This window comes from Neoarius graeffei, chromosome 11 (assembly GCF_027579695.1).
Source record: "Neoarius graeffei isolate fNeoGra1 chromosome 11, fNeoGra1.pri, whole genome shotgun sequence".
Classification (NCBI taxonomy): Eukaryota; Metazoa; Chordata; class Actinopteri; order Siluriformes; family Ariidae; genus Neoarius; species Neoarius graeffei.
Genome location: NC_083579.1, coordinates 79,391,422 through 79,415,825, shown reverse-complemented (window position 1 = coordinate 79,415,825; position 24,404 = coordinate 79,391,422). Strand labels below are relative to the sequence as shown.

At 41.0% G+C, this 24,404-nt stretch overlaps 1 protein-coding gene across 1 annotated transcript in view; it reads right to left on the bottom strand.

The window, feature by feature from the left end:
• Positions 1-7,177: 7,177 nt before the first annotated feature.
• Positions 7,178-24,404, bottom strand: part of ythdf2 (YTH N6-methyladenosine RNA binding protein F2) — a 29,160-nt gene continuing 11,933 nt past the window's right edge. Inside the window, exons 4-5 of the mRNA XM_060934753.1 lie at positions 12,504-12,566; positions 7,178-8,449 (exon numbers count right to left, since the gene is read on the bottom strand). Coding sequence (XP_060790736.1) covers positions 8,426-8,449; positions 12,504-12,566 — 87 coding nt within the window. The 3' untranslated portion in view covers positions 7,178-8,425. The remainder of the gene's footprint in view (positions 8,450-12,503; positions 12,567-24,404) is intronic.

The following is a 24,404-nucleotide window of genomic DNA, read 5'->3' as shown; positions in this document are numbered from 1 at the left end:
TGGGATATTTACATCTCAATATCAATTTTTTAAAAACACCCTGTATATTAATGATTATTTCAAGGCATTTCAGGGGCAGGTGTAGGTATAGTGGACTAGGCCATGCAAAATTCTGTTTTCTACTTGATATAGATGTTTTATTAACGTTTTAAGAAAGTTATCTCACACATGCACACAGGGTGTTGTTGAAGGACACTTTACCTGTTGTTAAAATGTCCTTTACTACACTGATTGTCTGGTCTACCAGGTTGTTAAAGCTCAGTTCAAACCTTAATTTACCAAACGCTACTTTGAAGATAACGATTTAGATATATTGCTCATATCATTAGATCTTTCAGCCTCACAATGGCCTTTATTACTACTTTTTTTGGTCTTCATGTTGAGAGACAGCAGCAATCAAATAACATTCGTTTCAAGAACACACTTTATCCTGGTCAGGGTCGTGGTGGATCCAGAGTTTATCCTGGGAAGAATGGGTCTGAAGAGGAAATACCCCCACTCCCCACACACACTCTCACACCTCAGAGTAATTTATCTTAACTCATCCAAGTAGTGATTTTTTGCTCTAGAGAATCCAGAGAACAGACACAGGAAGAACACAGCAAGAAACTCCACCCAGTCAGTCACCTGAGCTCAGGACTGAATTGGGTATGCATTTATCAGGTCTCTTGGATGTTAACGGACCATTAAGTGATTTCCTCTTCTTTTTTTGGGCATAATTAAACATTAATGACCCTGTTCTTGTAGAACTCTATACTGACCCCTAATGGCTTGGATGTAGTGATAATCACCATTTGGATTGTGGAAATCCTGCTGAAGAGAGGTCAGTCAGAAGTAAGCTTACTGTAAAATATTCAGTTGGTTGTGTTTTGATAAAGTTACTATCATTAGTTTGTTTCTAACTAGTATTAGTGTCATCATAATTTCCCAACCCTGGTCCTGGAATACCTGCTGCTCTGCCCATTTTTGTGCTGTGTCTGCTGAAAGGATACCTGATCCAGCTAATTTACAGGCCTTTCTGAGTTCAAGTGGGTATGTTAGAGCAGGGAAACACTAAAACATGCAGGACAGGGGGTACTCCAGGATCAGGGTTGGGAACCTGTGTTCTGGTAAGCCTTGCATTTCATCAATCCAGGAATTTTGAAGAATGTTTGTCGTACACCTTCATTAAAAAACTTGACTCTGGCCAGGATTGCTGGTGCATCTGTATCCTATTCCAGAAACACAAGGATTGAGGCAGGAATACACCCTGTCAGTCCATCACCTGGCCCTATGCACACACGTGCGCGCGCACGCACGCACACACACAATCATATCTAGAGGCAATTTGGCACCGCCAGTCCACCCACTGGCATGTCTTTGGGACGTTAAATAAAACTGGAGACTCTGGAGGAGGAATCTGCAGAGACAGGAACCTGAGCTCAGATTCCCTAAAACTGTGAGGTGGCCCTCTGCACCACCGTGTTACCCCACAATGCACACTGATATTTATGATCCAGATCCTTCTTGTTACCACTTGCAAGCTGTGTTGCAACAAATTGCTTACGCTACTCACCAAAGTATATTTGAAGAACAAAATGAAGAACAGGAGAACAAAAATGATAAATTCATGTGGTGCAGCAGAAAGCAAGCATGACTTCTATTTACATTCATGACTTCAATCTACAAGCATAAATATTACATTCTTGGATATTATTTTAATGTGGGACTGCACAAGCAATCACATTATCATCTGTCAAACCGTTTTTGTCCCACTTTGTCTCCCACAATTTTCAAGATATTGACTCCAAATCAACTTCAACTCGTCCATCCTGTGCATGAATAGTGACCCCCTTACACTGGTATCCCCCTCCCTCCATTGAAATGAATGGAGTATTTTGAGGCCCATAGAAATGTGTAGAGTTTTGGAATCAAAGTCTTCTGGCTTGGTCACGCTTCATCAGAGAGCCACCAAACTTCATTTCATAGCTTAGAACAACTCACCGAACATGCACATCCATCCATCAGGAGCCACACATGTCTCCTTTTTGCACTGTAATCACACTTGCATTTTCTTGCAGAAATGCGTCTCTAGTTTTTACTTATTATTTTTCACATTAAAGGAACAGTCCACCGTACTTCCATAATGAAATATGCTCTTATCTGAATTGAGACGAGCTGCTCCGTACCTCTCCGAGCTTTGCGCGACCTCCCAGTCAGTCAGACGCAGTCAGACGCGCTGTCACTCCTGTTAGCAATGTAGCTAGGCTCAGTATGGCCAATGGTATTTTTTGGGGCTGTAGTTAGATGCGACCAAACTCTTCCGCGTTTTTCCTGTTTACATAGGTTTATATGACCAGTGATATGAAACAAGTTCAGTTACACAAATTGAAACGTGGCGATTTTCTATGCTATGGAAAGTGCGCACTATAATGACAGGCGTACTAACACCTTCTGCGCGCTTCGGCAGCGCATTGATACGGAGCTCAGATATCAATGCGCTGCCGAAGCGCGCAGGAGGTGTTAGTACGCCTGTCATTATAGTGCGGACTTTCCATAGCATAGAAAATCGCCACGTTTCAATTTGTGTAACTGAACTTGTTTCATATCACTGGTCATATAAACCTATGTAAACAGGAAAAACACGGAAGAGTTTGGTCGCATCTAACTACAGCCCCAAAAAATACCATTGGCCATGCTGAGCCTAGCTACATTGCTAACAGGAGTGACAGCGTGTCTGACTGCGTCTGACTGACTGGGAGGTCACGCAAAGCTCGGAGAGGTACGGAGCAGCTCGTCTCAATTCAGATAAGAGCATATTTCATTATGGAAGTACGGTGGACTGTTCCTTTAATTACTTCAGACTCTTTCATAGTGTCTGGCTGTAAGGTGTACAAATGATCCACCAAATCCATTTACCAACGCTCACTATCTCTATCCGTTGCACCAAACCGCTAAAAAAAAATAAAGATACAAACCATGCACACTGACTGCCCCTGAGGTGACACCATCTAAACATAGCAGCCATCATACCAGGGAGGTTAACAGTAATAATAATAATAATAATTTATTGACCCATAGTGCGTGTGTTACACTGAATATGCTCACACATTCATTACAGGAGATAAATTACAATGAAATACAGTTAGTCTGTCTTACACCTGGGTCAAACACTGCACCCCACATGGGCCGAACCCAAACAATAGGTTTTGCTCACCTGCATTTGCCCCGGCCCATGCAAAGCACAGCAGCTGACTTGGGCTTATGATATATAAATAACTACAAATATTACATGCACGTCACTTAAATATCAGTAGTGCCATAATAGAGCAGCAGCTACAATTATCGACACCTTTTCAGATTTACCAATAAACAATTTTACAAAGGTGAGTTTCAGTTCTAACAGTTATTATTGGCTAATTAATCAACCAGAATAACTCCCCCACCCTTTGATCTTCTCGTCTGATGACGCAGCTCGCTACCTGAGATGGAATTTTTTTAGCACGATCAGCAATTTTTTGGAAAACCTGGACGTTATCATCGCAGGCAAGTATGGTGGGAAGATCATGGACATGGTTTTACTGATCAAATTCACCGATATTTCATGATCTCATCGTCAAAACCTACGTTGTTTCTGACTCTTTCATTTGACAGCCGCTATTTTGTATCTAAACGCGCGTTTGAGAAGTCATGTGAGGTGTCGATAATAGTGATCACTTTCACCGGTGTCCACCATTATCGACACCCTGTGGGATTAAGCGACATTTACAACTGTTATGGATCGATCTTTGTGTAACATTGTTGAAGTCGATGAAGTACTTTAAAAAAAATAAAAGTGCTATGATTTATAATCATTTTTTTCTGATTCATAACAGAATGGAATGTTTATAGAGTATTTTGAATCCTATAAACAATAAATAGAATTAGACCAGAATTAAATTCCGAGCATATAAAAAATTACATGCTTGAAATATTCAGATTTTTCTATTCCGTTCAGATTTTTTTTTTTCAGTTTGTTGTAAATATCTACCACATATTACAATATCAGGAGACATTTTATATTTTGGTTCGAGGAATGAGATGCGACCTTTGACCTGGATTTCCATGTGGTCACAAGGTCGATTCCCCGTTAACATTTATTGGGAAACGACAAAACTGGAAATTAATACAAACAACGAATGATTAACAAAATGCGATCTATGAAAATACTTAGAAAGTGGAACAAAAAGATTTTCTGACGCAGGTTAAACATTATCAATTTGTTTACAAACATTAGAATTACTTCCTTATTTACATAAAACACTGACATCCATATATTTATATAAATTTTTTTTAACTAAATACAAGTCTATGGAAAACAAATTTTAAATAAATATGTTTTGTTAACTTAATACCACATACTGATTATTTATTAAAAAAATAATCATCTGGATGTCAATAAATGTGGAACGGTGTCGATAATTGTGGACAAAGGTGTCGATGATTGTGGAACGGTGTCACATGATCTGATACGCTATAATCAGGAATCAACTCATTTTTTCCAGTGGAAGTTTGAGTAATTATTCATGCACAACTTACGTATTGAAAGTCTTTTCTACTTTTGCAACGGCCAAAAGATCGTTAAGATGTCGATAATTGTAGCCGCCGCTCTAGTAAAGAAAATGAAAATTGAATATGCTGTAATCCACCCATCCATCTTCTACCGCTAATCCGGATCCGTGTCTCGGGGGTAGCAGCCTAAGCAGAGCAGCCCAGACTTCCCTCTGCCCAGCCACCTCCACCAGCTCTTCCAGAGGAATACCGAGGCGTTCCCAGGCCAGTCGAGAGATGTAATCTCTCCAGCGTGTCCTGGGTCTGCCCCAGGGTCTCCTCCCGGTGGGGCATGCTCAGAAAACCTCTTGTGGGAGGCGTCCAGGGGGCATCCTAACAAGGTGCCCAAACCACCTCAGCTGACTCCTTTCGATGTGGAGGAGCAGCGGTTCTACTCCGAGTCTCTCCTGAATGACCAAGCTTCTCACCCTGTCTCTAAGGGAGAGCCCAGCCACCCTGCGGAGAAAACTCATTTCTACCGCTTGTATACGCAATCTCATTCTTTTGGTCACTACCCATAGCTCGTGACCATAAGTGAGAGTGGGAACGTAGATGAACCAGTAAATTAAGAGCTTTGCCTTTTGGCTCAGCTCTCTCTTTACCACAACAGACCGGTTTAGCGTCCGCCTCACTGCTGACGCTGCCCCGATCCGTCTGTCCAACTCCCCCTTACCCTCACTCGTGAACAAAACCCTGAGATACTTAAACTCCTCCACTTTAGGTAGCAACTCCCATCTGACCCGGAAAAAAACAGGTATCCGAGTACCCTCGCCTGAACCAGGGATACCGGGGCCCCACTCTGGAGCCAGGCCTGGGGGAGGGGCTCATCGGTGAACGCCTGGTGGCCAGGCCCAGCCTGAATGAGCAACACGGAACCACTCTCCTGTAGACCCACCACCCACAGGAGGTGCCGTAAGGGTCCGGTGCACTGTGGATCGGGTGGTAGCCAAAGGCGGAGGCCCTGGCGTACTGATCCCCGGCTGACAAAACTGGCTTTTGGGACATGGAACATGCCGTAATATAAACATTAAAATCAAATGATTCTACTGGCAGTGATGTACCTCCCTGAGGAGATGAGTTTTCAGGACGCGTTTAAAAGCATCTACATTAATGACATTTCGCATAAACGCAGGTAAACTGTTCTATAGTTTGGGCGCCGTGACAGTAAATGATCGGTCACCCAGAGTAGCTAGTGTCCTTATATTGGGAAACTGAAGAAAGAGTTTGTCGTCAGAAGATCTTAGATTGTATCTAGAAGCAGTTTTGAGTTTTACTAACTAATATACACAGGAGCGAGTCCGTTTCAAACTTTATAGGTAAAAAAAAGTAAAGTTAAGGTTTACACTGTTAAGCCGATAATACAAGTTAACCAACTCACGTGAATGTACATTAAGACAAGTACTGGCTTTTGTTAGCCATGTTTGGAACATACTGGGGTGGGCTTCCCAAAAGCATCGTAGCGCAAAGATGATTGTTGAATGGTAGAGCGAGCAGCATAATTAACACTCTCTCCTAGTTAAGATGCTTGCTCTTAGGAAACCCACCCCGATCAGTGATTAATCTCATCTGGATACTATAGATTTATACCCAAGAACTTCTGCTGTAACCACGACTGCCCTATGCTCATCCCTGTACTTATTTATAATACACTTCCACTGAACATCCTTTCAACATGTTCAATACTGACCGACTTTACAGTTGTATACTGTAAAGAGAAATGATTTATAATCCTATATACATATGATGACCATTGGTGCCCTTTTGATTCTGGTTCCTTTCAAGAGTTCTCCAATAGTGACACTTTGACATGATTGGGCAGTGTATAATCAAATCAATAAAGACAGTCCTGAGCTCATCTTCACAGCATGCTCATACTGAACATCCTTTATCTTAAGTACAGTTTGACATAATATTAGTATCCAGCCGTGGTATAGTAATGCTTCATAATTGCACTATCCAGGGTCAACTAGAAGAGGATGGGTTCCCTTGAGAGTCTGGCTCCTTTCAAAGTTTCCTCATGTCGTCTCAGGGCGTTTTTCTTTTCCACAGACATCTCTTGGCTTGTTTATTCGCAATCACAATCTGCATCTGGAGTCCTGGAAAGCTGCTTTGTGACAAGGTTTGTTGTTAAAAGCACGACACAAATAATAAATATGTAAAAAGGGATGTCAAGTCATTCAACAGAGTAAATAAATAAATTTAAAAAAAAAAGTGCGCGCACACACTCCAGCATGTAACGTTAGACTGTACGTGACATCTGTTCGCTAGCACGTCCTCATTTCAGCTGTCAGCAGAACCAGCACTTCAGAAGTACATTTCCTTCACAACAATGACCTGTAAAAAGCTGCCTGTCACATTTTCACTTGTTCAGCAACTCGCACCACACCAAATACAACATATGCAACTCAACTACAGTCATCCGTTAACTTTCGAACGTATAACAATTTCAAAAGACCAGACTTTGAAACGGGCCACTTTTGCAGCACAATCTGCTATCATATGGTACACACCCACTGCTCATCTCGCATGCTAAAATCATACCTGTTCTGGGTTTTTTTTTTTGCAATATGCATCATTGCTCCCAAACAAAATTGAACCACACTCCATCTTTTCAGCAGCTTTTTATTATTCTGATCAGTGCCAGAAGTTTTGCAGGACCCCTTTTAAATGCACGAACATTAACATACTACAGGAATGGTGGGTGGGGTAGAGTACGTAGGTGGCTACTGAAGGGATCGAGGGTGAAGGGGAGAACCAGGCGATTTGGGATATGGGTTAGTGTGGGGAAGTGAAGAATGTAGTCAAACAAGGGGAGAATGCAACACATGTGCTGAGTATACCACATTTATTTTTCATGAACTGAGTAATAGAAAGAGAGGGTCCACAGCCCACCTCGATGCTGACTTAAGAAACAGAGAAGAGAAAGAAAAGACGGATGACAAGAAGAGAGCAGCCCATAGCAACATTTTTAACTTGAAGGGAAAAAGGCAAAAAACAAAGTCAGAGAATGCTTTTTTTTTTTTAAACACAGCCCCATTTTGCACACCATAAAAAATTATACAAATGACAAACTTAACATTTCTGGCATTTGTTTAAACTGTTCTGACCAAAACCCGTTTTTACAACAAGGCCTTTAAAAAAAAAAAAAAAGTCTTCATAACTATACGTTTTCACTCTTATAAGAGAGATAAGGACATCTTTCCTTTTTGTGAAAGGCAATGACATTTTGCACAGGCTACTGTAGAATTATTCACAATGCAACATGCACTGAAAGGCCACTCCCACTGTGCATCCTGATGGGATCATTTCCAATTAAAAAAGAAAAAAAAGGGGGGGGGGGGGGGGGGGGGGCTGGGGGGGATTAATAAAGAAATGAAACAGACTGCCCGTTCAGGCAGGGCCTTAGACTCCGATACTAAAAGAACTCCACTATAGACTTTAGTGATGAGGCAGACCAGCCTTGCTCTTGGACTGTAAAAACAAAACTGTTTATATTAAAAAAAAAAAAAAGAAAGGGGGGGGGCGGGGGAGAAGAAGAAAAGGAGGCAGCGAAAAACAGAATGGGATGAAAACAAAAGAGCGAGAATGATCACCTAAGCATCCTATAGAATTAAGTTGTAGTCCTATGAATAATTGTTTTTTTTCCTTTACTACAAGTTCAAAGTAAGTCTTTTTAAGGTCAACAGAAATCAAGAGAAGAGTCTTCATTTAGGGTTTTTTTTCCATTCATTTTTTTTCTTGCTTTGAATCCTTGGTTAAGTCTTTTCCCCAGAATAATCAGCGAAAACATCTGGATGTATGATTGGGCAGAGCAGGACCAAGTCAGTCTTTTTTTTCCCCCAAAAAGAAGTGGCTTTTACTTGACACGTCCTTGACGATCCTAGAGAGAAGTGAAGAGAAAAATCCGTAAACAACGAAAATAAATCTTTATAGCAAATACAAGGCTTCCTAAAAACTGCTGGAACTGATGCCGCCTACATATACACTCACTGCTCGCATTAAAAAAAACAAAACGAACGATTCAACTGGACAATTTCACACGATGCTCAAGAGAATTTTGGTTGGTTGGTGAGAAAGAAAAAGAAAACATCACGTCACACAAAAGCTAAATTATTGGTCACGAATACAGACTTGGTTACAGAAAAATTACTGTACATCACACTGCCTTGTGTTTTATTGCTGACAATTCATATTCATCCAGCTGCAAAGATTAAAAGAGGGGGGGAAAAAAAGTGCGCTAGTTTTCTCTCTAAAAGTAGTGAGATACATTATGTAGGTTTTATTCAGTCATAATACACTCATTAATATCAACTCCTGACTGATAAAGTACTGTTTTTAAAGCACCACCCATATGGCAGAGCATTATTACACCTCCAGGTTTTTTTTTTTTTTTTGCATTTTATGCAGCTGTTTGTCTGAAATCACTAAATGATGGTTCTATAAACCCCAAAGCTTCACGTACAATTTCAGCTTTAAATAGAATTATCAACATTTTTACAGTTCGTGCTATTTATACTCCTCTGGACGCCTACTCCCTGCTGCTCAACCCAGAATCAGGTCGAGCCAGGCTTTCTCCTCATCTCCAATTCTTCTTTACTAAATTAGAGTACAAAATGTGCTCTAATCATGAGATTCAGATGTAATTAAGCATATTCTAAACCTGTAATCATTTACAAGAACAGTGCTTAAGAAACCCTGTACATTTTAGTGCTTTCTGCTTCAGACCATCACCTTACTTACGGGACGTGCATTAGATTCACGTGGCATGCAGGCTCTGGCTAAATCATGACTGCTGGCTAGCTTGATAACTATAACAGGCAGAACTGAATAATCACTGGACATTTCACAATAGGATATGTTCAAGAGACACAGGTCAAGTCAAGTCTATTTGTATCGCACTTTTAACAACAGACATTGTCGCAAAGCAGCTTTACAGAATTTGAACGACTTAAAACATGAGCTAATTTTATCCCTAATCTATCCCCAATGAGCAAGCCTGTGGCGATGGTGGCAAGGAAAAACTCCCTCAGACGACATGAGGAAGAAACCTCGAGAGGAACCAGACTCAAAAGGGAACCCATCCTCATTTGGGCAACAACAGACAGCCTGACTATAACATGAACAATTTTAACATGAAGTCAGTTTCGTTGATGTTATAAACTCTTCATTGATGGAAACTTGAGTGTAAAACTGTTCATGATAACTGCAGTCCTAAAGTTAGCAAGTCAACTGTAGTCCTCAGCCATAAAAGCATTACTGTAAGAGTCCAGAGCGTCCTCCAGGTGTAACCCTCAACTGTCCTCATGGGGCCGTCCTCCACAGGAGCGATGTGATGAGACTCCAACCAGGCACAGGGCACCAGGATGGATCAGGCAGGTCCGAGGAGCAGAAGAGGTCGATGTGCTGGTTCAGGAATCATTTAATCCGCTCCCCTTTCTGAATTGTTTGAGCCGATACATACCAGCTATGGGGATGGGTATCATCTCGTTTCAATACATTTTATTTCCTAACGCAGAGCGTCCCAACCACGTTAACCTGTGGAGGGCGGCCCCATGTGGACAGTTGGGGGTCGCGCTTGGAGGACGCTCTGGACTCTCGCAGTGGTAGTGCTTTTGTGGCTGGGGACTGCAGTTGACTTGCTGACTTTAGGACTGCGGTTGTCATGAACGGTTTTGTGCTTGGGTTTCCGTCAGTGGGGGGTTTTATAGCATCAACGAAGCTGACTATGTTCGGACTGTTAATGTTATAGTCATGTCTGTTGTTGCCCAAACGAGGATAGGTTCCCTTTTAAGTCTGGTTCCTCTTGTCGTCTGAGAGAGTTTCCGTACCCAAGTGTAAACATTAGTGTGTGGTGTTTTTGTAGCTCATTCTCCTTCACAGGTATGAGGCAGCGGGCAATACAGCATGTGAATCAAGTACCTCGGGTTATTCGAGCTCCACAGGCAGGGCTTTGAACCGGTTCAAGGAACGAAAACGAAAACCGGGAACTTTTTCTATTTCACATGGAGCAGAAACGAAACCAGAAACTTTATTATTTTTTATGTTCCGGAACAGAAACGCTTATTAAAAATAATGGTAACCGGTTAATACCGGTTTTTATTTTGTTCCTCAAAGTTTCCGTAGCCTACGAATAAAAAAGCCATTCTTCTCCTGCGCAATTTTCTATGACCCGCTGGGGTTCACTTCCTGTGTGACGTTCGCTGACTGAATGGAGAGAGCGGGAAGGTGGACTACTATCACTTCTCCATGTGATAATAAGTGAGTAAGTGCATTACTGAGTGTCTGAGCAAAGAAGAGCCTGAACGTTGCAACCTCCCTATTGGCTGTTTGTAAAAATGTATCAATTGTTGCCCTTCCCACGGGAATCATCGTGGACTCGAGAGACGAGACCTGACGAGTTAGTTCGTTGGTAGCAGAACAAAATGTCTGGACACAAATCGGGTTTTCAGAAAAGGAAAGAAAATAAACGGAGGGTCGAAAATACAAAAAAGGAGGCAGAAAATGCAAAACGAGTTTTAAGGTAGGACAAATGATTACTTTTTAAGGCAGCCCGCCGTGGCTGCAGGCTTTCAGTTGCGTCATTGAATGGTTACTTTTCTGAGGCAGCCCGCCGTGGCTGCCTGCAGGCTTATTTATTATAGCCCATTTAGTTAAAATAGTTGATATAAAATGTTTATAGTTATGTGATGGTTGTCCTGATTTAGACTGGTGTGTTTTTTTTTTTTTTGGGGGGGGGTGTTGCGCGATGTTGCACCCGGGTCCAGATTAGGGCAGAACCGGCCCTGGCTACATTTCAGGTGTAGTTTGTTGTATGTATGTATGTATGTATGTACTTGCATAGATGTGTACTTGGTCTCCCAATATGGCGCCTAACAAAATCTCGCGGCGCGGTGACGTCATGCGGTAGCGCTCTATAGGGCCTGACTAGCCTTTGGTAACACACTAAACGAATTATCTTTCATTTTTGGCACTTTGTTTGTGTAGATGGGAAGACATACTGAGAATCCAAATCGCCAACATTTGAAATAATAATTGTTTTGAATTATTTCTTGTCTTATTTAATGAAGGTTGTAATAGAATTAGCCTACATTTGGCTTAAGCTGGATGAGACAGAGACATAATTTTATAGCCATTTATTAAACAGCTGACAGGGAACGTAATTAACCGTTCCGGGAACGAAATTTTTTTGTTCTAATCGGTTCGGGAACGTCTATTTAATGGTGGAACCCAAAACCGGAAACGTTAAAATTCCGTTTCTGTTCGGAACGAACCAATAGGAAAAAAATTCTGGTTCAAAGCCCTGTCCACAGGGTACTGTTCATCTTTTTAATACATCGACCCATGTCACTTTAATATTTATAGGTTTTATAGTCATCATAGGGCGTTTTACCATGGGACATTGCCATAAGCCATTTTATATCTTCATCATACTTTATGTTGATTTTAATCTTGTAATGTGCATTTGCACAAAAGAAGCATTATTATTAACCGTTCGCGCACGTGCATGGGGGGGGGGGGGGGGGGGGGGAGATCAGGGGCGTTAATATTGCTTATATTTAGCATGTACAGCTTTTCATGCTGTACTAATTTCAAACTTCCCTCCAACAGACTTTTTTCTTCATGGTATTCTCAGAGTCATTTATTGCACCAGCATGAGGAGGAGTTTTTAAAGACAGACTACAAACCACTTCTGTAAAATGCTTTGGATAAGGGCATGCTGTAAATTAAAAAAATAATAATAAAATAAAAAATCCACTAGTCTTATAATACGCAAACACTCTTTACTTTGAAAAGAAAAGCTGTTTTGGTCATAAAGTGGGTGAAGAATTGAAAATTCAGTGTTGCATAAAATCATTAGGATCATCATTTTATCCATCACTGGGCAGCCCGAAAGCAACCAATGTGAACATTCCTTTATCTAAGGTGGGTCTTACCTGCAGTCTGTAGTGACTCCGGCTGGGATTACTTGAGTATGGGTCGCTCCCCTGGACCTCCACCTGCACAAGTTTAAAAAAAAAAAAAGCTGTAAATTTGTGCATTCAAGTACAGAAACACAGATGGCCTGTTCCGTCACTGTGGAGAAGGGAAAAAAGGAGCAACCACATACCACTCGATCTTAATCACGAAGAACTCGCACACAAATCTAACACCATCAGCAAACTGCTCGTGCTTATGCTATGCACGGACACCGGCGAAAAAGAGATGCGACACAGCCAGCATTTTCATTATGAGCAGAAATTTATTTGTGCTGAATAAACAGGCAGCATGACGAGCAGCACTGGGCAATGCGCTGTGTAATACCGATATTGTGAAAAATTATTCGCGCTTCAAGACAGCAGCATGGCAAACAGTTCAATCTACAACTTTCAATACAAATCAACCTTAACCTGCAGTTGTATATATATATTTTTTTCAACAGAGAGGACTCCAAACGTGAGCTAATTTGAGGTATACACAGTCACAAGGGCAAAAAATTAAATAAATAATTCATTCATTCACAGCCTCAACTGGAGGAAAGACAAACTCAGGGAGTGAGAGCTAGGCAGATTTGCGCTTACCTTGCTGATGAAGACGAGCAGCAGACAGACAAAACATGACTAACAGACATTTCCAAAATGTGAAACAGCCAATACAAGGGAGTTGGTGAGAAAATCTGTCTAACAAGTGATCTTGCTTAGGATTCAGCAGGTTATCCGACTAAACGTCGAGTTTAATTCAGAGATATAGTCGAGCTGTTTGTCACGTCCAGTGACTCATGAAGCTTGTGACACAAACATCACAATCACTAATTGTCGAGTAGGTTTGCAGCATAATTCTGAAAGATCATGATAAAATACTGATGCTCAAAAGGCATTAAAACACACAAAACACCGCAGGAGCGTCTCGCTCTGCAACCATGTGGGAAATTTAGTCATCGGAGATGTCCAGAAGCTCTGGTGACTGATGGTTGTCTCCGCCTACACTGACTGTCTGCGCCGGCTACTCCATCAAAAAAAAAAAAATTAAAAAGGGCGGCATGGTGGTGTAGTGGTTAGCACGGTCGCCTCACAGTAAGAAGGTTCCGGGTTCGATCCCAGCGGCCGGCGAGGGCCTTTCTGTGTGGAGTTTGCATGTTCTCCCTGTGCCTGCGTGGGTTTCCTCCGGGTGCTCCGGTTTCCCCCACAGTCCAAAGACATGCAGTTAGGTTGATGTGGGGCGGCCTTGGGCTGAGGTGCCCTTGAGCGAGGTACCAAACCCCTGACTGCTCCCCGGGCGCTGTAGTGTGGCTGCCCACTGCTCTGAGTGTGTGCATGCGTGTTCACTGCTTCAGATGGGTTAAATGCAGAGGATGAATTTCACTGTGCTTGAAGTGTGCATGTGACGAATAATAAAGGTCTCTTCTTTCTTTTTTTCTTAAACAAAACTTGCCTTTCAATATTCAAGCGATTTACATCATGTCCGCCGCCTGTAACATGCTGCAAATCCAATTACTCCACCACAAAATGGTCTTTGATTCGGGTCTCACATGACTGGAAGCGACACCATATTTGTTGATCGATTCTTGTGCTCAGACTGGCTGAACCGGACCATGTGACCAAGCCCAGGGATGAGAATGGGACATTAAAAAAAAAAAAAAGTCTGCCAAGGGCAGACATAATGCATGCAAAGCGTGCATGGGGGGGTTTCAAAGGGGGGTGCGCCCCCCTTTGAGCATGGAAAATTTTTATAAAATGCACTAAGAAATGGTGACCTCTGATGACTTCTAACATTGAAAATAAAGGGAAATCATTACCTTTGAAAGCTTGAAATATCCAACACTATCTTAAATCATTTTCCCAAACTTAAAATATTTGCAAACTGTATTCTGTGTGAAATAAATATCAAATAGACGATTGAACTTTCAAGTCAAATTCAAGAAATAATTATAAGTAATTGATGTTTGTGTATACATTTTCTAAAACACATATCAATGGTTATATATAAATTTTCTAAACCCATTATTTATAGAACACTTTTTTCAAATAAAAATCCTTTATTTTGGTGCTTTAAAAAGTGCTTTCACATACGAATTTGAAAGATATTTTATAAATAAGAAAAAACCTCACCATATATTTACAATCTACAGAGACTGAAAAATGTTTTGAAGCACAGTATTAAACACCAAATGTCACATAAAATGTCAGCACCATAGACAAATTTGAAAATTTCAATTAATAGAAATAGATGTTTAGTTTGTTTGTTTTTTCGCCTTCTTTCTAACTGTCTCTTCCAGAATATTTAATCTTTCTTTTCTCTTTACTGAGAAAAGGAACAAAAGATGTTGCAGAGGGTTTGGTAGATGGTAATGCAGTTGTAGATGTGGCTGCAGGATTAGTAGAACTTGGTTTTGAGCTAGATGATGGCTGAATAGAGGAAGAGGTTGACTGCTCAACAGGTTCATTTGTGACAGCAGGTGACTTGGCAGATTTCTTGAGAGCAGTTGTAGATTTGACAGATTTACTTAGATTTGACATCTGATTCTCACTTGTGTATTTTCTCTTTCTAGATAGTCTATGTTTTTGTAGGGCTTTAAGAGCTTTTGCTGATACATTTCTATTGGCCTGTGCCTTGGTCAGAACTGATTTTTTTAACATTAACTTATTTTGTCTGAACTCTCTTGCTTGTCTTTTTTTCTCTAGCTCTTTATTGTATTCAGCAGCAGAGTTCCTCATGTTTTCAAATTCAATGATGGTTTAAAACGTTTATAAACTTTAAGATAACAAATCCCTACAGAAATATATATCGTGAGCGATAATGGAGGTAACCGTAACGATATATTAGATTCCTCCTGACTCCATCTTTGACAATTTAAGTAAAACGTACCTTTGTGCTTTTTTGTTTTGATGTGCTCCTGGATGTTTCTAGCTCCTCCGTTTCCATAATTGATCATATCTGAGCACAGAATACACAGAACCTTTCCCGGCACGTCCACTTTTCGGATATGTTCCGTCAGGCACGTCGTCACAGTATGTGTCCCTATCTGCACGGTAACGCTACTATCGAGCCATGCCCATCGGAAACAGTTCTTTATCCCGTTCGATTTATCGATTTCCCTGGCACGATCCTCATTTTTGCGGTCCAAAACTTTCACCATATTGGCGAGGTAACTTTGAAAACTAACCAAAATAACTAGAACTTAAGAAGTGATCAAAACAGTGTACGTATAGCTTGTTGCTCCGTGAATTGTAGAAGTGAGATGAAACTAGCGCCAAAACGTTGCCAGAAATCGTTGTGAGTTGTCGTTAGCATAAATACTGAAAAAAAGCAATGACGATTTCCGTTATCACAGCTGCAACTAATTTTGCGATGAGCGTTGCCGAAAGATGCTGGCGGGCGGGTGGTCGGTCCTGCCTGCTTGTGCCACCACAAGCCTCGCCTCGCGCTGACCCCTACCCCCCGAAATTTTCTCAACGGATTTACGTTTCACAAAAATGACATTTTCAGCGGGAAAAACTCGGAATTCCGCAGATCCGCAGAAAATTCTCATCCCTGCAAGCCGTAGCGCATGTAGCTGTGTTACAGAGCCAGGCAGCGTACTACAGAGGGGAACTGAGAAAGCCAAGCTCACGCACACCTGGAGGGAAGTTTCATACACATTTTGCAAGTGTTTTACAGGGAAATGGTTGGTAATTTATTCTCAGATCCCCCCCAGCATTAGCTGCCTACTACTAATGTTTTTTTTTTAGCCAACAACTTGATTTTCTGGAGAATCCTGATCATTTTTGTTTTGTTTTATTTATGAAGATCTCTGAACTCACAAAATAGACAGATTTGTAATTGATGGATGTGTGGAAGTCAAAATTTATGTTCCCTTTACTTGGCAGACAGTGAATAAAAAGTATTGCTGAACTCAACATTCGGTAGATATTAACCTACTGGATGACCAAAGTAAATTTTTGTTCTACTTTTGCATCCAGTTTTGTCCACATCACCATACAGTATCTTAAAATCCGCATGAAAATGTCTGAATCGGGTCCGATTTCTGCTTCAATTTGAACAGATTTCTGAGACCACAGGAGTGTCAGACACACATTTCACACAGACTGGGCCATGGCACAATTGTCTAAACTCTGTCCACAGTGGCTGGCCAGTAGACGTGAGAATAAATAAGCTCCGACAAGGTGTTCTACATTCGCTCCTAAACACATTTATTAAAAAGTTAGTTCAAAGCAAACCTGCCCTTTGAAACACATTCCTCACAGCAAAAGAAAAGTTTTCTGTAACTAATATTATTGATAGAGGAGCAAGTTCTTATGCAAACAGTGTTGTTTACGCAATTAGGTTTAACATGGAACAAGAAGAGGAGGAGAGTCATACGAGCATTCAAACATTCAGTGACGTGAAATTCAAAAGCCCTGAACTACTACTGTACATAATGCCCTACATCACATGTACAGCTGTACTATATTCCATCATAGAAACAATTCCCATTGAACTATAATTTTACATCGTCTTCCTTCTCGTTTCCATCAAATCTACACCATTTGTATTTGAAGAGACAATGAGAAAACACCTGTGCTCATATACCAAGCTTATATTTCTCCCTCTTTTATTGGACAAAGAAATGTCCAGAGCTTTCCAAAACTCAAATCAAGAAGCATAAACCAGGCTTAGATCTAACAAGCTTAAACCAAGAAAGACAACTTTAGTAGCGTTTAAAAGCCAAGTAGGAATGCTATATAGTTTTGCCCAGATGAGGTCAGCTTCAAACAAAGTCAAATACTTATTTACAGGGTGGATCCTTACATCAGGATGACCCAAGCACATTCATGGAAACGTAGAGTTAAGTTCCTGCAAATCTGGCTCCAATACTGAGAGGTGTTTAAGCATGGGAAACTTCCATCTAAACTCTGGGCAGCAAACCACCACATGAAGGCGAATGTATTTACAATAGGGGCAAAGTACTAGGGATGGCGAAAACTAAAAAAAATCTTGACCAACAACCGAGCCTCATTAGCCGGTTAACCTACGAGTTTAAACAGGGATGCAAACGGCGCGCCTTTTAGCGGACGCCGCCTGTATGAGCCATTTTTTCCTTTTGTATTATTTTCGTGTTTTGTTGTAATTTGCCTCCATGCCACTAGAGGGATTCTCACGTATGGTAAACGGGGAAGCATTTAAATACCCATGGTGAAACATGGTTGGCAGGGGCTGATGGGAAGCAAACAGTTTTCGACTGTGCCTACCTGTGCTTGTCTGCTGTTAACGGGGGTAAATGGGACTATGGTTTGGTGAGCAGTTTATGTATTTTTTTTCGCTTACTTTTGTTTATTATGAGTTATCTGCCGTTGTGGTAACTTGCCATGGAAAATAAACCCGCGTTATCATTTGACTCGACATCTTCGTTTTTCCATCATTTAAGTACATAGGCGCACGTCAGAACTCAATCATCTATCAGCCACCAGTAGTACGTGACTATTATACAGGGTTTAGTCAGTACACCGCCTTTTTCACGGCTGAATCGTGCAAAGATTCGATTTTTGGGGGGGGCGTTGGAGTGTCTGAATAATTTCATCAGAGTAAATTCTGTATGCTCAAAGGAAAGCAATCGGATCTGCACGATTCAGCCGTGAAAAAGGCGGCATCTGCGCCTTTAGTTTGTGTGGAGAGATATGATCTGCAATAACATGCATTGTTGACTACAGACCGAAACACACTTTCAGAATGCATTGGCCAAGGCAGGACTAAACTCGATGTGCCTTCTAATAATTAAAAAAAAAAAAAAAATAGTAATTTGTAAGCTAAAAAGCCTGTGTCTACACTTTTTTCTTTCGCCGAGTAGCAGCTGTGTTCAACTGGGGCGGGACATGACTGAATGGGTGTTTCTGATTTGTTAGCTGTCTTTAACTGGGGCAGGAGGGCGGGACATGACTGAATGGGTGTTTCTGATTTGTCAGCTGTCGTCCTTACACCGCATGGCACGCCCCAAGCGTTTACAACACAGAATTCCAAGTCCTCCGCTCCAAAATCGGCAGCTTCAAAACGATTGATTTTTTTTTTTTAACCGACAACCAAAAAAAAAAAAATTAACTGGTTGACGCTGATTTGGTCAACCGGTTATCGGTTAACATCCCTACAAAGTACCCAAACAAAACTGACCACTGCTGAACATATTTCTACAGGACTAGTACATGACCTCATACTACTACTAGGGAGGAAAAGGTTACTGTTTTCATGGTAAAATTCCCAACAGTTGGTATTCCCGTTTCAAATTTTTAAATCATTAAAACCACTGCGGTATGAAAAGCTCACAAACACTGTCCAGCATCAACCAAAATTAGCAACAGTTTCCCCAACATCACTACGCAAATGCTGCGTGCAAGATGCCAGTCATTTCTGTATAGTGTTTAGTCAGTTTCTATTCTCTAAACTCGCGTGAGCAGGTGATTCGTGAGCAAAAAAAAAAAAAAAAAAAAAAAAAATCCTTGCACCTGTTCTGTGCACCCGTATCACCGCCATACTTTTGGCTCTGGTCACTGGTCGGCTCCAGTCAACACCACTGTTTTAAAAAATCATGGTAGCTGGAGTTCAACTCTAGTTTCAAGGTAAAAGTTTCCAAAGACCTAAGGCTTTGAAAGAACGGGAGTACTTCAAATTATAGCAGCATGAGCACAATGCACGAGCCCGCCAAGAAAGGCAGAGACACCATAAGTCAAGTCTATTCAGGTTTCTTAAATTACCATTCATAGGGAAAGCTTTTTAATATCTTTTGTGCATGTAGCTGCTAAATACGGTCATTATTAAAGCCATAACGTCACTTGCCTGCTACCTTAGAGTTTTAATTGGTGTTTGAGAAAAAGTGTTCAACTTAGAATCTGGGTTTATTCTATGTTGATCGACAGTGTCAATATATTTTATATAAAATGTGCGCGTGTTGGAACATGTACCTTATCTATTTTATTTCTGCTATTATTAATCACATTTCTTTGTGTGCCATTAAAAACAGGCAACATCTGAATAATTGCAATACATATAATTAAAAATAAGCTAAAGAAAATAAACGTCTTCATTATTACATGTTAAAAGGTGCTGACTACAAAGTCAACTGAAAATTTGTTTTTTAAATTGTGCGTGGCATTTTCCTATTTCTTGCAACATCATCATCATGTGGATGAGATGTGATCATTTTGATGTCCTGAAGGCTGCTTTCCTCCATTTTGGGACCGTTTTCCTCCCTCTTGAGGTAAACCGTATGGCCTTACGGAAACAGGAAACAGCCGAAAGCAAGGAGCTTTAACTAATTAGCATAACACCAAGATGGCGACGTGCAGAAAACATTGTGACTCTGCATCGACCTCGGAGAGTTTGAAGTCGCTGGGATGCAATTTGTAGTTGACATTCACAAATAGATCCGTGAAACAAAAGAATAATATTCATATCTTTTTTTCTGTTCCTACTTTAGTGTTATCGTTTCCTCCTTTGTAAGATCCAAACGTTAGGTGTATAACTCCATACTCAGACTCACCGATCCAAGACGAGCGCTGCACATTTTTAGTCAGATTTCACGCCCGTTTCATCCTTCAGTCGATTCCAGTGGTTGATTTGTCCCTTCATGAAAATTCTTGTGGACAACCTTTTGGTTTCCATCACTTTTCTGGCACGCTTTCTAGCTGGTTTGCTTTCATACATTTTCCTTTTCCGCTGGCTTTTAGCTGGAGGGGGAGCTGGGTCCGCCATGTTTGCCCTCACCGACTTGTTTTGGTTAAAAGTAGGTCAGACACACCTCATGGTGGTCATATGATATTTTTGCTCACTTGCTTTGGCAATCTCCGGAATCGTAAAACGCAGGACACTTTTTATCTCAGCAAAACATTTACACACAGGATACACAGTGCGTACAGCATCGCGACTCATCAGTTTCAACTCAGATCAACACTAAACATCTCAAAACTCCAACAGCAACAGAACATTTCTGCCCAGAATTCAACTTTGCAGTCAAAACCTTTAAATGATTATTACGTACTCGTTTTTCTCCCATTTCTCTATTGCTCTCAGGAAAAATAAAATAAAAATGAACTTAAAGTAGAATTTAGGGTCAAGTGGCCCTAAATTCTGCACTAGTTTTTCCTGCTTCACCATGACCCAGTTCAAGATACTACATCATGCATCACGTGGTGGGCTTTCCCCGTACATACAAGGCATTGTGGGATACAAATTTGAAACAGGAGAGAAAATTGGAGGACGCAAGTGTGCGAATGAAACGAATGAAAGAGCGACTACAGTAACGAAAAGCAAGAAGAAAAGACGTCATGTTCTATACGAAGGAAAGGAAACGCAGGACCAAACTAATAAATATGGGCGCTCAGCGAGCACCTCGGTGTGATCAGCTGTTCGTTTAGCGACAGAATGATGGAACTGTCAGTGCACGCTCAAAGGGAAACCTGTAGATGGCAGTAATGCAACACTGTGGATGCCAGCTGCTGTAAAACCCTAAAGAAGGTAAACCTGCGCATGCGCACACGGACTTCCTCTGTCTGCTTGACTGCGCAAAGCGAGTGATTTCATGCACATTATTTGCTTTAATCGCCTCAAATTAAATAACTTCCCAGCCTCAGAATGGCCTGATATTTTGTGAGATATTACAGAAATAAACATTTTTTTCACGGACCGGTTTCCATCAAATCCTGCGCTCTGATTGGCTGGCGAGCGGGTCCGTATCCTATGATATGGACCCCAGTTATGGACCTCTGGCGATTCGCTCGTTCACAACAACAAACACAGTAGCTATTTTTGTCAACATTTACTTTCACATTTCTCAGGAGAATAACATAAAATTTTACAGCATGGATAGCAATAACAACAGTCTTCACAGCAAAAGCGAGTTTTACTACCCCGAAGAAGAAAAAAATAAAAGAAAACATTTCAGGAGAAAGCTAAAAACCTGTAACCGCTGCCAACGCTGAGCAAAAACATGGCTGAATCCTGAATGACTCCTATTTGTATAAATAGGGGACTACATAGGTGGCAAAATGTAGTTTTTTTCCTGCCATGGAAGTGCACTTGTATACCGAGGAGGAAGCCATTTGCATTACAGCCGTGAATGAGGATTCAAAATGGCAGCTCGGCTCGGTTTTCCCGTTTGGGCGCTCTCGTTTTCTGTTAGAATTTGGTAAAGAAAAATATAAATATATTATTTACCAGCTTACGGTCAGTCCGTATGGTGAAATACCGTGACCTTGGCCCAGAGGGCCTCGGTCAGTACTTTCAAGACCTCGGTCATGGTATTTCACGATACGGACCTCTCAGCTGGTAAATAACATACATCACAATGACCACATTTCAGAGGGAACTAAATTTCACTGATTTTATGAAACTGAAAGGCCGTCTCGCTTTAATCATTTAGATTAACCCACTAATCGATAAAATAGTCAAGAAATGGAGTTCACTTCTTCCATCCTGTCCCACATACACTTGTGTTCAAAATAATAGCAGTCCAACACGACTAACCAGATCAATCACTGTTTTTGGTGGAAATAATATTACTACATGGCAAATAATTTACCAGTAGGTGTAGTAGAGTCATAGAAAACCAACAGACCCAACATTCATGATATGCACGCTCCTGAGTCTGTGTAATCGAATAATTAAGTGAAAGGGACGTGTTCAAAATAATAGCAGTGTGTAGTGAAAATTCATTATGTCTGATTATTATAACTACTCTTTAAGTTCGTTTCTTAAGACACGCATTTTTTAGTATGTTACCTCGTTTGTTGACAGTTTCGGCGAACACTTCCGCCTTCTTCAAAACAGTCACCAGATGTCGAGTGGTGACGTGCCTTATCAGCTGATGTTACTCTATGGAGGCGTGAACGTCCCGCCCAATTTGACAGGTAGTCCACGCCTCCTGAAGAGAATAGATACCAGCGTTGGAGATACGAAAGCGGGCGCAGAGGACGATGAACCGGGATGAGGGAGCGTACGCGCTGTCACACACCTGGAGTGCCGTCCTGGGGCAGCGACCTGACAGCAGGAGGCGTGGACTACCTGTCAAATTGGGCAGGACGTTCACGCCTCCATAGAGTAACATCAGCTGATAAGGCACGTCACCACTCGACATCTGGTGACTGTTTTGAAGAAGGTGGAAGTGTTCGCCGAAACTGTCAACAAACGAGGTAACATACTAAAAAATACGTGTCTTAAGAAACGAACTTGAATAGCAGTGTGGAGTTTAATTAGTGAGGTCATTCATTCTGTGAAAAAACAGATGTCAGTCAGGTGGCCCTAATTTAAGGATGAAGCCAGCACATGTTGTACATTCATTTCTCTCTGAAAACCTGAGAAACACGGGTCGTTCCAGACATGGTTCAGAAGAACAGCGTGCTTTGATTAAAACGTTGATTGGAGAGGTAAAACGTATACTGTAAAGAAGTGCAGAAAATGATGGGCTGCTCAGCTAAAATGATCTCCAGTGCTTTAAAATGGACAGCAAAGCCAGAGAGACGTGGAAGAAAACAGAAGACTACCATTCGAATGGATCGAAGAATAGCCAGAATGGCAAAGACTCAGCCAATGATCAGCTCCAGGGTGATTAAAGACGGTCTGAAGTTACCTGTGAGTACTGTGACAGTTAGAAGATGCCTGTGTGAAGCTAATCTATCGGCAAGAAGCTCCCGCAAAGTTCCACTGTTAAAAAAAAAAAAAAAAAAAAAGAGACGTGCTGAAGAGGATACAATTTGCCAAAGAACACATCAACTGGCCTAAAGAGAAATGGAAAAACATTTTGTGGACTGATGAAAGTAAAATTGTTCTTTTTGGGTCCAAGAACCGCAGACAGTTTTTCAGACGACCCCCAAACACTGAATTCAAGCCACAGTACACTCTGAAGACAGTGAAGCATGGTGGTGCAAGCATCATGATATGGGAATGTTTCTCTTACTCTGGTGTCGGGGCCATTTATCGCATACCAGGGATCATGGATCAGTTTGCATATATCAAAATACTTGAAGAGGTCATGTTGCCTTATGCTGAAGAGGAAATGCCCTTGAAATGGGTGTTTCAACAAGACAACGACCCCAAACACACCAGTAAGCGAGCAGCATCAGGGTTCAAGACCAACAAAATGAAAGTTATGGAGTGGCCAGCCCAATCCCCGGACCTTAATCCGATAGAAAACTTGTGGGGCGACATCAAAAATGCTGTTTCTGAGGCAAAACCAAGAAATGCAGAGGAATTGTGGAATGTTGTCAAATCATCCTGGGCTGGAATACCTGTTCACAGGTGCCAGAAGTTCTCAGAAACCGTGGTTATACAACTAAATATTAGTTTAGTGATTCACAGGAATACTAAATCCTTAAGATTTTTTCAGTTTATACAGTAAATATTTGGAGTTTGTAATGAAAAATGCAGACACTGCTTTTTTTTTTTGAACAGCCCAATGTTCATTTTTCTTCATTTTCTGTAAAGTAATTAAAATACTAATACATTTTTCTTCATGTTTTGATGTAGAATATAATGTGCATTGTTCCCAATGCATGGAAATAAAAACTATAAGGATTTTGAGCTTTACTCACGTTTTTAAACACACTGCTATTATTTTGAACACAACTGTATGTCGAGTTAATGGATAGAAAAATAGTCAATAGTGGCAACACTAATATTTCAATGTTTTTCCAAATAAAGAGTGCATAGTGCTGCTAATTTTATTTGTGGTTTTCAATATAAAACTTGGTGAAATGCATTCAATTCATGCATTAGAAATTGTCACATTTTCAGCACATTTTAAGAATACCGCGATAATACTGGTAATGATCATTCTGGTTACTAATCGTGATATAAAAGTCCTACAGTTTTATCTCTAACTACTACGACAGGCAGAG